This window comes from Lampris incognitus, unplaced genomic scaffold, assembly GCF_029633865.1.
Source record: "Lampris incognitus isolate fLamInc1 unplaced genomic scaffold, fLamInc1.hap2 scaffold_146, whole genome shotgun sequence".
Taxonomy (NCBI): domain Eukaryota; kingdom Metazoa; phylum Chordata; class Actinopteri; order Lampriformes; family Lampridae; genus Lampris; species Lampris incognitus.
In genome coordinates, this window is record NW_026611113.1 from 66,006 (window position 1) to 82,545 (window position 16,540).

Sequence of the window (16,540 nt, forward strand, 5' to 3'; positions counted from 1 at the left end):
CGTCACAAGTGCTGCCTCCTTACCTCCTTCCACCACCACAATGTTGACATCTTTGTGCAGAACCACTGAGCCTGTCAGGTACAGCTGGTTGCGTTGGCCTCCACTTTAAACTTCTTGGCAGGATTTTGCAGATTGCGGATCCTGTATGTGGGGGGGCAAGGGTCACACACACACACACACACACACACACACACGTGTTACAATACAGCTGTATACAAAAATATTAGCATCTTCTCTCTCCCCTTGCAAGAGAGAATATATAATATAATATACTTGTCCAAAGTAACAGGGAGTGCAGAAGAGAGGTGAAGAAGAGAGTGCAGGCAGGGTGGAGTGGGTGGAAAAGTGTGTCAGGAGTGATTTGTGACAGAAGAGTACCCGCAAGAGTTAAAGGAAAGGTTTACAAGATGGTTGCGAGACCAGCTATGTTATATGGTTTGGAGACAGTGGCACTGACGAAAAGACAGGAGACGGTGCTGGAGGTGGCAGAGTTGAAGATGCTAAGACTTTCATTGGGGGTGATGAAGAAGGACACGATTAGGAACGAGTATATCACAGGGACAGCTCAGGTTGGACGGTTTGGAGACAAAGCAAGAGAGGTGAGACTGAGATGGCTTGGACATGTGTGGAGGAGAGATGCTGGGTATATTGGGAGAAGGACGCTGAATATGGAGCTGCCAGGGAAGAGGAAAAGAGGAAGGCCAAAGAGGAGGTTTATGGATGTGGTGAGGGAGGGCATGCAGGTGGCTGGTGTGACAGAGCAAGATGAAGAGGACAGGAAGAAATAGAAACGGATGATCTGCTGTGGCGACCTCTAATGGGGACAGCCAAAAGTAGTAGTAGTAGTAGCAGCAGTAGTCTCTCTCCTTGCAAACACACACCTGTACACTGCAATATGAACACCATGGTTGAGGTCTTCTTTTAACTTCTTGACCTTCTTCTCTTTTCTCTGCTCTGCCGTGAGCTTGCGGGCTGCATTGGCTTCCTCGTGAGCCCTGAGGGTAGGGAGAAGAAACTGTTAGAGAGCTATTTGTACTGGAAAGGTTATGGTACTTCATCCATTATGATAAAATAAATGCGTGGCAGTCAAAAGATAATGCAAGAAAGAGAGGGGTAATGGAAAAAGAAGACAGTAATGTTAACAGAGGTTAATTAGAGAAACGTACTTCTGTCTCTTGGCCATCTGTGCTCTAACGTGGGCCTCCACCTTGGTGGGATCTTGAACAGCCTCCGTTCCAAGTACTCTCATGAGGTTAGAGATGCGTACTAAGAATTGGAAAGAAAATGTTAGCTCCATCTCGTTATATATCGTGTGTCATCATTACTCGGTTACCCCCTTTCCACCAACGCAAACCTAGTTCCAGCTCTGGGCTGGTGCCAGTTCAACTTACAAACCTTCTAAGAACCAGTTTGCTTTTCCACAGGCTAGAGAGCCACCTTTTAACGTCACTGTATACATCTCCACTTTCCCAGCAAGAGGAAATGAGAAATCAGCTGTGTAGGTTTCGATTTTTTTTACAATTTTGGTATGCTATTTCTCCGTTAAATTCACGTCTGGGAATTTCTGAGGCAAGAATTCAACTGTGTAGATTTCCAACACTGGCAGTTTTACGAAAATTGACGGTGAACTGAAAATTTGCTCCAATGTTTTCAAAGCCAAGAAGCACCACAAACTGACGACCAGCTGGCTACTCACGCTCACAGACCCCACCGTGAGCTGCTCCGGAGCTAACCGGTCTTGTAGACAAGAGGCTTTTATTTCCCTGTTGACGGATGGTTTGTTGAAATATCATCACACAAATGTCTCTTTTTTTTTCCCTTAAGATTATTTTTTCAGCATTTTCTGCTTTATTTTAACAGTGACAGTAGAGAGAGACAGGAAAGGCAAGGGAGATAGAGAGGGGATGACATGCAGCAAAGGGCCCGGGCCAGATTTGAACCTAGGCCACTACAGTAAGGACTCATTATGTGGTACACGCTCTACCAGGTGAGCCACTGGGGTTCCCCAAATGTCCATTATAAAATCAACAGTACCTGTGATTATCTGCCTTGTTCTCCAGCGGGGTGACTGATCGGAACATTGAAAGGTCTGCTTGATTAATCTCTCAGTATTTCTTAGTGAGAACTCTTGGGTGTTCTTTGTCGATGTGTTTTTAAGCATAGGATTTCAGATGGTTAAACTAAAATGAGGCTTTTAAATATAGAAAAATTAATGTGGGGTGTCAAATTAATTCTGTCAAAGTCAATCAAATAAAGTATGTGCTGATAAAACTACTTGATTCCTATCAAACTCTGATGTGAAGTGTCATTACTGAGTGTTAAGGGCTGCATGCATTATTCAGCAGTTGCCACAGACACCTCACACATCACCTATTGGTCTTGTTGGTCCCGATAATCCCGCCCTAGCCCCTGATGTAAGTGGTTCTTTCCTCTAGCCCAGCAAAGAGTTGGTGCCACTCTGGAACCAGTTTTCTGGGCCAAGAGTTGTTTTTTTTGGCTGTCAAAACGCTAAGAACTGGTTCGAGATTAGGCACCGGTTCCGAACCAGCCCTCAAACTGCCTTGGTGAAAAAGGGTGTGTGTTCTTATTCTCACCCTTATGTGTGTGTTCTTACCCTTAGGTTCTGGTGGAGGCATGAGTCCAAGGCGGACCTTTTCTTGTAATTCTTTCTGGCCCTCCCGACGTGTCTGTCTTCTCAGCTTCTTCTGTTCCTTCTTTGTCAGGTATACGCCCAACGTTACTGGCTTATCTGTGTCCACTAATTACAAAAAATAAAACACATACCACAACAACTACTCAAACATTGTGTTTGTACAATTACATATTTCGAGATCTATTGCAGAAAATTACAGTGTTCACAGAGGGACTTTTATACATTCATAAAGTCGTGATCACTGGCGGATAGATGCAAGACAGCACATTAAGTTGCATATAGACCTACAGGTTACGTTAATGTTTACATTTACCTGGAGGGCTAATCTGGGCCGGGTGTTCCACAAGGTTGGTTACCCCAAAGAATTCAATGTCATCCAGTTGCATCTCTGGGTTTCTGTATAGGGTAAAGTTGACAACAATAAAATTATAGCTTTAAAGCCACCCCTGTTATATATATATATATATATACACTACCGTTCAAAAGTTTGGGATCACCCAAACAATTTCGTGTTTTCCATGAAAAGTCACACTTATTCACCACCATATGTTGTGAAATGAATAGAAAATAGAGTCAAGACATTGACAAGGTTAGAAATAATGATTTGTATTTGAAATAAGATTTTTTTTACATCAAACTTTGCTTTCGTCAAAGAATCCTCCATTTGCAGCAATTACAGCATTGCAGACCTTTGGCATTCTAGCTGTTAATTTGTTGAGGTAATCTGGAGAAATTGCACCCCACGCTTCCAGAAGCAGCTCCCACAAGTTGGATTGGTTGGATGGGCACTTCTTTGAGCAGATTGAGTTTCTGGAGCATCACATTTGTGGGGTCAATTAAACGCTCAAAATGGCCAGAAAAAGAGAACTTTCATCTGAAACTCGACAGTCTATTCTTGTTCTTAGAAATGAAGGCTATTCCATGCGAGAAATTGCTAAGAAATTGAAGATTTCCTACACCGGTGTGTACTACTCCCTTCAGAGGACAGCACAAACAGGCTCTAACAGGTACTATTTAATGAAGATGCCAGTTGGGGACCTGTGAGGCGTCTGTTTCTCAAACTAGAGACTCTAATGTACTTATCTTCTTGCTCAGTTGTGCAACGCGGCCTCCCACTTCTTTTTCTACTCTGGTTAGAGCCTGTTTGTGCTGTCCTCTGAAGGGAGTAGTACACACCGGTGTAGGAAATCTTCAATTTCTTAGCAATTTCTCGCATGGAATAGCCTTCATTTCTAAGAACAAGAATAGACTGTCGAGTTTCAGATGAAAGTTCTCTTTTTCTGGCCATTTTGAGCGTTTAATTGACCCCACAAATGTGATGCTCCAGAAACTCAATCTGCTCAAAGAAGTGCCCATCCAACCAATCCAACTTGTGGGAGCTGCTTCTGGAAGCGTGGGGTGCAATTTCTCCAGATTACCTCAACAAATTAACAGCTAGAATGCCAAAGGTCTGCAATGCTGTAATTGCTGCAAATGGAGGATTCTTTGACGAAAGCAAAGTTTGATGTAAAAAAAATCTTATTTCAAATACAAATCATTATTTCTAACCTTGTCAATGTCTTGACTCTATTTTCTATTCATTTCACAACATATGGTGGTGAATAAGTGTGACTTTTCATGGAAAACGCAAAATTGTTTGGGTGATCCCAAACTTTTGAACGGTAGTGTATATATATACACTACCGTTCAAAAGTTTGGGATCACATTGAAATGTCCATATTTTTGAAGGAAAAGCACTGTACTGTTCAATGAAGATAACTTTAAACTAGTCTTAACTTTAAAGAAATACACTCTATACATTGCTAATGTGGTAAATGACTATTCTAGCTGCAAATGTCTGGTTTTTGGTGCAATATCTACATAGGTGTATAGAGGCCCATTTCAAGCAACTATCACTCCAGTGTTCTAATGGTACAATGTGTTTGCTCATTGGCTCAGAAGGCTAATTGATGATTAGAAAACCCTTGTGCAATCATGTTCACACATCTAAAAACAGTTTAGCTCGTTACAGAAGCTACAAAACTGACCTTCCTTTGAGCAGATTGAGTTTCTGGAGCATCACATTTGTGGGGTCAATTAAACGCTCAAAATGGCCAGAAAAAGAGAACTTTCATCTGAAACTCGACAGTCTATTCTTGTTCTTAGAAATGAAGGCTATTCCATGCGAGAAATTGCTAAGAAATTGAAGATTTCCTACACCGGTGTGTACTACTCCCTTCAGAGGACAGCACAAACAGGCTCTAACCAGAGTAGAAAAAGAAGTGGGAGGCCGCGTTGCACAACTGAGCAAGAAGATAAGTACATTAGAGTCTCTAGTTTGAGAAACAGACGCCTCACAGGTCCCCAACTGGCATCTTCATTAAATAGTACCCGCAAAACACCAGTGTCAACATCTACAGTGAAGAGGCGGCTGCGGGATTCTGGGCTTCAGGGCAGAGTGGCAAAGAAAAAGCCATATCTGAGACTGACCAATAAAAGAAAAAGATTAAGATGGGCAAAAGAACACAGACATTGGACAGAGGAAGACTGGAAAAAAGTGTTGTGGACGGATGAATCCAAGTTTGAGGTGTTTGGATCACAAAGAAGAACGTTTGTGAGACGCAGAACAAATGAAAAGATGCTGGAAGAATGCCTGACGCCATCTGTTAAGCATGGTGGAGGTAATGTGATGGTCTGGGGTTGCTTTGGTGCTGGTAAGGTGGGAGATTTGTACAGGGTAAAAGGGATTCTGAATAAGGAAGGCTATCACTCCATTTTGCAACGCCATGCCATACCCAGTGGACAGCGCTTGATTGGAGCCAATTTCATCCTACAACAGGACAATGACCCTAAACACACCTCCAAATTGTGCAAGAACTATTTAGAGCAGAAGCAGGCAGCTGGTATTCTATCGGTAATGGAGTGGCCAGCGCAGTCACCAGATCTGAACCCCATTGAGCTGTTGTGGGAGCAGCTTGACCGTATGGTACGCAAGAAGTGCCCATCCAACCAATCCAACTTGTGGGAGCTGCTTCTGGAAGCGTGGGGTGCAATTTCTCCAGGTTACCTCAACAAATTAACAGCTAGAATGCCAAAGGTCTGCAATGCTGTAATTGCTGCAAATGGAGGATTCTTTGACGAAAGCAAAGTTTGATGTAAAAAAAATCTTATTTCAAATACAAATCATTATTTCTAACCTTGTCAATGTCTTGACTCTATTTTCTATTCATTTCACAACATATGGTGGTGAATAAGTGTGACTTTTCATGGAAAACACAAAATTGTTTGGGTGATCCCAAACTTTTGAACGGTAGTGTATATATATATATATAAGATTTAAACTCAAATCTGGAAAAAAATCTCAGTACAAATTACCACTTTTTCTTTTAATTTCAATACCTCTGCAGATCTGTAAATTTAGAAAAATGATTTTCCATACTTTCCAGACCTGGGTAAGAATTCTGTATGTGATAATGTACACTTTATACTATGTTACTATTAGTTGTCCACTCAAAGAAACAGAAAAATTGCACTTGACAATCTTAGAGAGAATGTGTGTACTTGTACAACATGTGCTATTACCCATCTAGCACTTTAGCACAGCAGCTGGCCAGCTAGCCTGTATGGACAAAGGCTACCATTAAACTACATCCCTGGAGATTTGATTCTTGCACTGGCTCCTGCGAGCCAGTGATTGTTAATTCCACCAGATGTGCTTTTCATCAGTGCCACACAGATGCTCAGTAAGACAGCAGTATGTAGCGCTATTTACTGGGGGAGCTGGGTTTTTTAAGTTCCTTCAGGTGCTGCAGGGAAGGCAAGGATACCAGCTGAACAGATTTATTAATCTGGCACAGAACACCTTAACAGTGCTGAGGGGAAGGCACTGGTCTCTTACAGCTCTACGTTGGAGGGCAGGATGTATGAATCCCACCACTCAATGCTGGGCACCTCCCCTTCTCCAAGCTCCTTCTTAGGGGCGATCAGAGCTAGCTTGGTGGATGCCTGGATGCCCGTCTTCTTTGCTGCCTGGGCAATCTCGCTTTGCAGTTTCTCCAACTGGGCCTGATTTAGGTAGGAAAGTAATGAGGAGGGAAAATTACGTTATTCAGACATGACTACATTCTGAACAATATACTAAAAAAACAAAAAATGGTAGAGAAGGGAAAACTACAAACAGAAAAAAGTGCTAGGAGTGGCAATGTCCAACCTTAGTTCGAATTCTTTGGGCGATCTTCTCAAAGCGTCCCTGTTCGTGGAATTTGAAGCTTCTGCGTGCGCGTTGGGCTGCGTTTATGAAGACACGATGGTCAAAATAGGATGTGGACTCCAGGTCCTCTCCAGGCTTCTCTTTCAGCTGTTGACGGAACTGCTCCCTCTTAACCGCACGTATGTTGGCTATAAACACACACACATGTTCCAACAGGGAAGAAAATAGGTGGGTCATCAGTAACAGAAGGTGATTTCAAGTGAAAACTGAGGACATGTTTGTGTAGGATTACTGTACAACGCACCTTTCAGTGTGGGCATACGGTGTGTGAGCTCAACCTCTTTGCCACTAGCATCTACAGTTCTTCCCATCTCATCTAGAATCAAAGGTGTTGGCTTGTTGACCTCCTTGACTTCCACTTTCCTGCATTCATACACAGAAAGCAGTGAGGTTTCACACCTGCACAAGAATATAAGTATTTCTCCACGGACGGTTCCGCAGGGAAACAAAACCTTTCAATCTTTTACTCCTTTCACACTAGCCAAAAAAACCCCGCTAACAGCCGCCTTTTTATATTAACCAAAGGCGGACATTAGCGGGTTTTTTGGCCAGTGTGAAAGGGGTATTTATTTCAGTTGTAATTTCAACAGGTTACTCACGGTGGAGCAATGCCCATGGCATGCAAGTTGGCCAGTGTCACAAGGTTGTGCGGCCCAGCGTTCCCCAGTGCTCCCAGTATACCCGGCTTCATAGCTGATGACTGGATGCGTGCCTGCAGCTCAGCTGCCTTACGGGCCTTCTCTATTGCATCATTCATGAAGGTGGCAGCCTGGGAAGGGGGGATGGATTGGGCTCCAGCCACAGGGGGAACAGAGGGAGTGGGGAGAAGCCTGGACATCGGAGGGGATTCCAGGTAGGGTTGCGGTGTAGGAAGTGGCAACCGCTGAAACCAGCAAGAAATAAAGAGCACTGTAAATGTGATGTTGACTGAAAGGCTACAGTAGCATAATCCTTGACATATTGTGTGAGTATAAAACAGAATAGTCCAAATGAATGTACATATTTGCGATCTTCATTTTTGGCCTTTCGCGCTTTACATTGAAAGATATCCATCATTCCATAATTCCTTACTTTCCAACTAAGATTTTTAGGTATTTCTGATATTCTTAGGTATGAAGATGCTGTCCGATAGAAGGCTCAACAAGACTAGGTCAAAACCTACAATATGGCTGGACCGTATGTGGTCAATATTCGAAATTGTGGCCAATTTGTTACAGGGATAGTCAGTGGTAGTGTCTATAGTGTGAATTCCTGGATATTAAATGTTCTTCTGCAATTTTCTGTAGTGGTTCCCAAACTTTTCACTCACACATTGGATTGTTTCATTTGAAAGAGAAGTATAACTATTCTAATCATCTGTTAACTCCCCCTTCTCTTTCATCCATTTCTATCTGTGGATATCTCTCATTTTTCTAAGACTCACTCTGTATTACAATGCAAACACGCCCATAAAATTTTGCAGCTGAGTGCAATTTGTCCTTGTTTTGAGTCTGACTGCAATTATCCATGTGGCAAAGTATAAATGGTGGCTTTGTGCCAAGAACACAGTAGTAAAGAAAGAACTGTTTGACCTCGCAACCTGTATCTGTGAATGATTTCGGTCTCAGTTAAACCAACAAGTAATATTCTCCTTCGAAATATCTGCTCACGAGCATGCCTGGCATGATGATGCCTTCGCCCGGCTACAATCACTGCTGCCATGATCACTGGAGAGTCTGGGCATCAGTTACCACCAACTCTCTGAAGATGCTAATAACGTTCACTAACTGTGTGTGGCTATTAGCGCTGGTGTTTGTGAATGTGAATTGGACTTTTTGTTTTTGCAACGAGGCTCATCTGCATAGAAAGGTCGCAATTCTGCGCCAAATGTATGCATATTACCTAATGTAAATATGTGTAAAGAGCACTGAGATGCTATTTGCTTGGCAGTGCCGTTAGGGGTGCATTTCACAGTGTGCGGGTGCTTTGAGAATTGCAGTTTGTTTTTGTGTTATTTGTGCAGGTTTAGCGGCCGCAAAAGCCCCGCAATCCTTGCCTGACATCAGACGGAATAGTCGACTCGTTACACTCCATTTCCATCTTCAGTCTCACACTGCCTCCACTCTAACCGATTTCCGTGGGGGAGGGGGATTAAATTTTTCCTAACCAATCACTGGAGACCAACATATCTGCCTGAATCGAACGTCTTCTTAAGTCGACACTGATACGTAGCCATGACAACATACTGGTTTTTCCTGGGTTTTAATGGTCGAGCGGAGCAAAGTAAAAACAAACTACGATGTCGGGCGATATTGAGAAGACATGCTGTTTCAACACTTGACAACAGCTTGACAACGGAGTTAGTTCCCCCACGGCGCTCATGGATAATCACTTTTTCCACTGAGAACCTGCTGTTTCGTGTCCTGATGCCAGACCAGAACAATCAGTCAACTCGGTGGAGTGGGTGGATTCAAAGTTTTGGACCCAAGCAAGCGCAATCCTTTTGTGAATTTGCCAGCGAGTGTTTTGTCAGAGTGATTGTTATTTAGGCTGCTTTAACTGTGCTTTCCCTCATGCCTCTCGGCGCTCGGACGACCAGTAGCGTAACTTCAGTGACGTCGTTGGTCACCTGATCCAGTGGCCCAATCATGTAACCTGATTACTCAGTCACTGCAAACATGATCACTCAGTCATGGACATTCGTGTTTGTAGGGCTGGCCTGCTGGTTCGGTTCAGACAAAATGTTTACTTTTTTCAACTTTAGTGTTCATGTCTTTGGGGCTTTATGAAGAGCATCACAATAAAACAAATTCCTAGTATGTGCAAGTAGTCAGTAAAACTTGGTCTTTTGCGATTCATGAAGTGGACACTGGGAGAATTGTTAAACTGCAGCATTAAATATCAAAGTCAATCCCTCTACTTCAAATATGCAGATGACACCGCCACCCTCACACTGCTCAATAACAACAATGACTCTCTCTGTCTATCAACACTCCATTTTCCCTTTTAGTACATGGTGCAACGATAAGTTTCTCTACCTTAACATCTCAAAAACTAAATAACTTCTCTTTAGCCCCCCAAACACTGGTCCATCCCCCCAGTCTCACCATCAAAGGAGTAAAGGTAGAGGTGGAGGAGTCTTTCAGATTCCTTGGCATTACACTGGAAAATAACCTCAGCTTCCATCATTATACCATCGACATTTACAAGCGTCACTATATGCTTCCCTTGGGTGAGGCCATCCTCAGACAGGGTATTTCTTTTCATTGTTATGTGGATGACACACAGTTCTACCTCCACGTCAAGCCCACGGACCTCAGTATGTTGCGTTTTCTACAGGATTGTCTGATTTATATAAAAAACTGGATGTAGATAAATTTTCATCAGCTCAAGTCTAATAAAACAAAAATCCTTGTTATTGGGTCCCAGCATATCACAAAACAAATACTGCCACATACTGGTTACCTGTTGCAACATACCTGTATCAAGCCTGTTGTAAGAAATCTTGGTGCCTTGTTTAATAGTTATTTTTGTTTTGAGCAACATATCACAAAGTTTGTCCAATTGTCGCGGTGGCAGCAAGCTAAGTAGAGCACTCCAGACGTCCCTCTCCCCAGCAACGAATTTGGATATGTTTTTATCTCCTCAGGAATATTGCAAAAATAAGATTACTGTAAATTTTACAGATGCAAAAACTGTTGTACATGCTTTTATCTCCTAGCGCCTTGATTACTGCTACAGCCTTTCTCTTGTCTTAATCCAAAATCTTTGAAACGACTTCAGACAGTGGAGAACTCAGTTGCCAGGATTTTAACCAGAACTAAGAGGCATGACCACATCACACCTGTTTTAGCCTCTTTACATTGGCTCCCTGTTTGTTTTAGGATTGATTTTAAGATCTTATTGCTCTTCATGACCTGGCTCCAGAATATATTTTAGAACTTTTAATCCCTTATGAACCTTAGCATAGTTTGAGATCCTCGGGCAGAGGTCTTCTTTCTCTTGCTGAGTCCAAGCTGAAAACTAAAGGGGACACCATCAGGACCCCGAGGCTCTGGAATGACCTGCCAGAGGAAATAAGGCTGTCTGAGTCAGTGTCTTCTTTTTAGTCTCTTTTTAAAACCCACTTTTATTGGAAAGCATATCCTGATTTTATTTGTTTTAATTTCATTTTTTTTATTTTCAATTGTGTTTTGCTCTCTTTGTGTTTTATACGGTGTTTTATTTTTTATGGCTCCTAGTTTGTTTTAATCTCTTGTATTTTAAATGTGTGCTGTTTCTATTGTAAATCACTTTCTAATTGTGTTTTGAAAGGTGCTTTATAAATAAAGTTTATTATTATTATTATCTTCTCCCTGGTTCATTTCTGAAGTAAAGACATCAGAAGACGTCAAAAATTCATTTTCACTCGTTATGAATTCATTTCGTGGCAGCAAAACACGTTACAGCACCCTTCAGAAACTCCTGCAGGTTAAATTGGACTAATGAAACACTTTCAGTGTTGACTGACTCTGAAAGACTCACTATAAAATGGACTAAAAACATTCACTAGCCTAGTAACATTAAGGCTATCTACTACTACTACTTTTGGCTGCTCCCATTAGGGGTCGCCACAGCAGATCATCCGTTTCCATCTCTTCTTGTCCTCGGTATCTTCCTCTGTCACACCAGCCACCTGCATGTCCTCTCTCACCACATCCATAAACCTCCTCCTTGGCCTTCCTCTTCTTCTCTTCCCTGGCAGCTCCATATTCAGCATCCTTCTCCCAATATACCCAGCATCTCTCCTCCACACATGTCCAAACCATCTCAATCTTGCCTCTCTTGCTTTGTCTCCAAACCGTCCAACCTGAGCTGTCCCTCTTATATACTTGTTCCTAATCCTGTTCTTCATCACTCCCAATGAAAATCTTAGCATCCTCAACTCTGCCACCTCCAGCTCCACCTCCTGTCTTTTCATCAGCGCCACTGTCTCCAAACCATACAACATAGCTGGTCTCACAACCATCTTTCAAACCTTCCCTTTAACTCTTGCTGGTACCCTTCTGTCGCAAATCACTCCTGACACTCTTCTCCACCCACTCCACCCTGGCTGCACTCTCTTCTTCATCTCTCTTCTGCACTCCCTGTTACTTTGGACAGTTGACCCCAAGTATTTCAAGTCATAGTAACATTAAGGCCATAAACAACCCATCATGCAACACACTTTAAAATATCATAGTTACTCTGGTACTCTCTCCATTCAAAAAGAATATCTGTTGTAATGAATGAACACGTAATTGTCCAGTCCTGAAATATAAGACAAAACCCATCTTTTTAAACATGAGCTTCAGGAAAAAAAAAAAGAGTAACATATTAGGGTCAATTCGGTGTCTTTCCTCGCAAGTGCGGTAGAGAACTCTCAGCATAGGTTTTTCCATTCATTTGGTTTAGACGTTGCACAAAAATGCTTAGGCGCTTCACCTAAGACAGATTGTTTAAGGCGATTCGCCGTTACCCACATTTATATAATTAGTCTTTGAAAGAATACAAAGACAGCCAAATGGCGCTGAACTTCTGGCAAGAAATCGCACAAACGCTTGGGACAGATAAAAATGCCTGCTGTCTAAAGTGGAAATAACGTTAAATAACGTAATGGCGCACTGCCGCCACCAACTGGAATGGAGTGTGGATTGAGAAATGCACGCGTTCAACGCTAGACCGACACGGACCCTCAACTGTAGTATGAATGGGTTTGCATGACCGGTACAAGTCCCAATCTGCCCGTGGAAAGTATGTCCGAGCCTTAAGTCTTATAAGGAAAACCCTACACTGATCTCATACATGTCCTCTCAGGAATCCAATTGACGGAAATCCGTCGTCGTGACGGAGAACTTTAATCCCTGTAAATATAGAGTAGAATAGGTGATCTATATTACCGGTGCAGCAGGGACCGAGGAGGCAAAGCTCAGTTGTTTCTTCCTCTCCTCTATCTGCCTTGTGGCTGCCTCCATCATCTGTTTGATCTGATGGTAGAAAGAAGAGCAGCAAGTTGATAATTATTTAGGCAAAGCCCTCCATACCCTTTAAAAGCCACAACAGTCAGGAATAAGAGATTGTTTAGTACCTGCATCTTGGTCAACATGCCAGGGCTCTCAGAAGGAGGTCCAGGGATCACTTCAGGCTCCTCCACCTCTTCAAAGCGAGGGACTCGCTTCTTCTTCACTGCTGTTCCATCTCCAGCCTCTACAGCCCCTCTCCCTCCACTGATATCAGTGTCATCCCCAAAAACATCCTGAGAAGAGACCAAAAGCAGGGTAAATAATGACCACTATGTTTGGCAATCGCACATAGCCATCTTCTTTCAAACACAAGTGTAGTGACAATCTGCTTACAGAAGCAAATGAGGGCACTCCTGTAGTGAATGATTACAGCGCATACCACATGGCCCCAACTGTCACTGGTTCGAATCCAGTCAGCAACCTTTGTTGCATGTCTTAACCCCTCTCTCTCCATTTCCTGTCTGCATTCACTATCGCTGTCTAATTAAAAAAAAAAAGCTAATAAAATCTAAAAATAAATTAATCTACAGAGGCAAAATGACAGACAGATGTTCATGTAGGGGCCAATCAGGGTATTAGTTACAAGTCAATCTTTCAATTCATATATCAAAAACATACTACAACGATGCATTAAAGGATAATATTTTTATAACCTGGGTCTTATTTTCACAGTTTCTGCCATTGTGCGTATCAGTTGATATAATTTTACTCACCGGTTCCATTTTTGAGATCTTGGACACGGGACCACCACCTGACACAGCTTTACAATGTCATCTTATGGTGCCATGGAATACAAGCATCAGACATTTTTCAATAAATCCAATTTAACCTAATTATCTAAACCAAATACTTGGAAGTGAAAATGTTAAAGTTGAGTTGCTGTGCAAAATGTCCAAGATTATCAATAGCTGAGCTACTTCCTGGTTCAACTTGCAGGAATGACCATCAATACTTACCTTAGGTAAGAGTAACCATCGATAAGCTAACCAGCCAGCGCATGAGAAGTCAGAGATAATGGGAAGTCATTTACACAATCTAATCAAGGAATTAGGAGGCATTGAAAAGACTGCTTTAAGGATTATATTCCATGGCACTGTAAGATGACATTGGAAAGCTTGGTTCAGCAGTGATCCCATGTCCAAGATCTCCACAATGAAGTTGATGAGTAAAATGATAATGGATATGCACAATGGCATAAATATTGATAGCATAACCCAAATTGCAGAAAAATTGAGTTATCCTTTAAAGCTATAAAATAAATAATAACATAACTAATATTGAGATCTGTCAGTTGGATATGGGGACCCAATTATTACCTTTAAGTCTCTTTTACGGTTCTTCTCTCCAGCTCCTTTGTTGCCACGGGCATTGCGACTTTCCTCCAGCGCTTCAAAAAGACGCTCCACGAAACCTCCAGCCGATTCATCAAGAAAAGGACGCAACTGGTCTGAGGGGCACAAAGTGTCAGGTTCAGAATGACACAGCAAATATCATTATCACTGTCAGATTACAAGGATATCATAACCAAATCAGTCACTGACCTGCGGTCTTCCTCTTGTCGAGCCCCTTGCCCACGCACTGCAAAGCCGCAGTGACGACAGTGGGCTCTAAGAAGCCCAGCATCTTATTCACAATGCGTTCCACCCATGGCCTCAACTCCTCCACCTCCCGCTTAGGCATAGACATTCTCTAATTCTGTATGATAGATAATCAATCAACTCTAGTCAGACACATAGGCAGGTCCATATTAAAAAGAAAAATACAACACAGGACAACAACACAAAAACAAGGCTAATAGCAGTTCACAAGTCCATCATGATTAAAACCTATACAGACATTTTTTCCAGTGTTTCCAGAAACAAGAGGAGTACCTTGTGTCACTTTGTGTAGGCTCAGCTAAGGGCATTATAATTACATTTTTTGAGTCAGTTAATCGACACATAAATGTATACGTAAAGCTCCTCAACGCAGCATGAAAAGTGGGAATATTACTCGTCACAAACACGTGACTTGCACTTGTCCATCTTGGAAGCTTGAGCGAGATTCTGAATGCATCATTACATGCTACCTGCAGCCTTTTCATTGTTGCTTTGCCATAATTGCACCACAAGTGGGCTGTATAGAGTGGAGTACAGCAGACCCTAGAAAGAGCAGTTTTAACATCATCATTTGCGTGCCAGCATATTGGCTTGTGCATAGTTTGCAACACTGGCGCTGCAGGTCGACATATAGTTTATTTCATGGTGGGACCAACATGAACAAAGCATCGTTTTATATCGATATCAGCTCGTTGGTCATGGGCAGCGCTAATTAACATGGTGTCCTCTCAGCTGGTTTACCAACTAGTTGAAACACAGCACAGAGATCCAATACCTATTGCTAGTTTCCAGCTCCTTCCAGCATTACCTTCGCGTCACTACCCGCGCATATTGCAAAAAAAAGTAACCAACTGTCGACGCATCCGGCAGTTTGAACACTCGTTTCTCTCGAACGGACGAGGTTTATAAGGTTATTGCCGAGGTTATTGCCGCAAAATCCTCGCATAGTCGACCCTACGGCTATCCCCCGTTAGCCGTTAACTTAACCCGGCGGACCAACCAGCTAACGCCGACACCACGCAAAGCCGTGGCGTCCTATGACATCCGCCAGAACTCCCCGGCAGCTAGCGTTAGCATGTCGCTACCAGCAACAACTGAGCCGCTCGCTTGGTTAAACTTACAAAGATTGCGATTTCTTTCCTGCTCTCCTTCGCCAAAACCGCCTTCGCCGCAAGACCTGAGGGCAGACGATCTAGTTCTACGTACATAAAGTACTCGAGACCTCTACGTTTTCGTGCTAAGAAAAACTTTGTCGCGACGGCGCCGTTCACAGGACGTTTTATAGTTCTTTGACCCGGAACAGGAAGTGAACCCGCTCTCCGCGCGGGGGTCAACCGTCAAACGGGTGTCTTTTGTTTGTTTGTCGCCCTCTTTTGTTCATGTAGCCGATAATCCCGACCCTCCCGTCTTGCTCCAGCACATCGTTTCATCATATAACCGCATTTCTCGTCGCGAAAATGCACAAAATATTATTTACTCATAAAACAAACGTACAGCCTATCAGTGGCACGACAGGATAACGTTAAAACGCCACAAGAAAAACCCTTTTCAGGGGAAAGCATGGGAGAAACCTCAGGAAGAACAACAGAGGACTGGAGTCCTCCTCCAGGGCAGACAGACATGCAATAGTTGTCAAATGCACAAAAATACCAGAATGTAACATAACAGATTACACAGGGCAGGGCAATGTACGATACGCATAGTTGATGCATAAATTTAAGCAAATTTAAATGTGCTGGGTAATAAGCTTGTAAAGAGTGTGCAGGGCAAATTTTGTGGATCAGTGTCTATTCAAGACAAACCCCACGCCACAAAACCTGCTCTGCTCAGTGGGCCCTGCAGAGAGAATAAACTTCACATACACGTTAAGAGACGAGGCAGACTTTGACACAGCATTTTTACAGAGGGAGGAAGAAGAAGACAGAACTGATGAGAGTAATGCCAAAGTTGTCATAGCTATAAAAAAAAGTATATAAAAGCAATTTTAAATGAGAACAGAGCAAACGATAGCGCAAATCTC

The 16,540-nt window shown here is 42.7% G+C and overlaps 1 protein-coding gene across 1 annotated transcript; it reads right to left on the bottom strand.

The window, feature by feature from the left end:
* Positions 1–21: 21 nt before the first annotated feature.
* Positions 22–15,795, bottom strand: prpf3 (PRP3 pre-mRNA processing factor 3 homolog (yeast)). Its single transcript, XM_056301775.1, has 14 exons — positions 15,642–15,795; positions 14,464–14,617; positions 14,239–14,369; positions 12,988–13,155; positions 12,800–12,886; positions 7,502–7,785; positions 7,147–7,265; positions 6,843–7,030; positions 6,531–6,697; positions 2,967–3,049; positions 2,615–2,758; positions 1,167–1,266; positions 882–995; positions 22–141 (listed from the first exon to the last, which is right to left on the bottom strand). The coding sequence occupies exons 2-14, from the start codon at positions 14,606–14,608 to the stop codon at positions 75–77; spliced, it is 1,797 nt and encodes a 598-aa protein (XP_056157750.1). The 5' UTR covers positions 14,609–14,617; positions 15,642–15,795; the 3' UTR covers positions 22–74.
* Positions 15,796–16,540: the final 745 nt, after the last annotated feature.

Bases quoted from the DNA above. Each gene is read 5' to 3' on its own strand.
- prpf3 (XM_056301775.1), bottom strand. From the start codon at position 14,608: ATGTCTATGCCTAAGCGGGAGGTGGAGGAGTTGAGGCCATGGGTGGAA. The intron at 1,267-2,614 runs GTAAGAACACAC...TCCAATTCTTAG, and splicing joins GCCTCCACCAGAACCTAAGG to TACGCATCTCTAACCTCATG. The intron at 142-881 runs GTGTGTGTTTGC...CCCCACATACAG, and splicing joins GTTCATATTGCAGTGTACAG to GATCCGCAATCTGCAAAATC.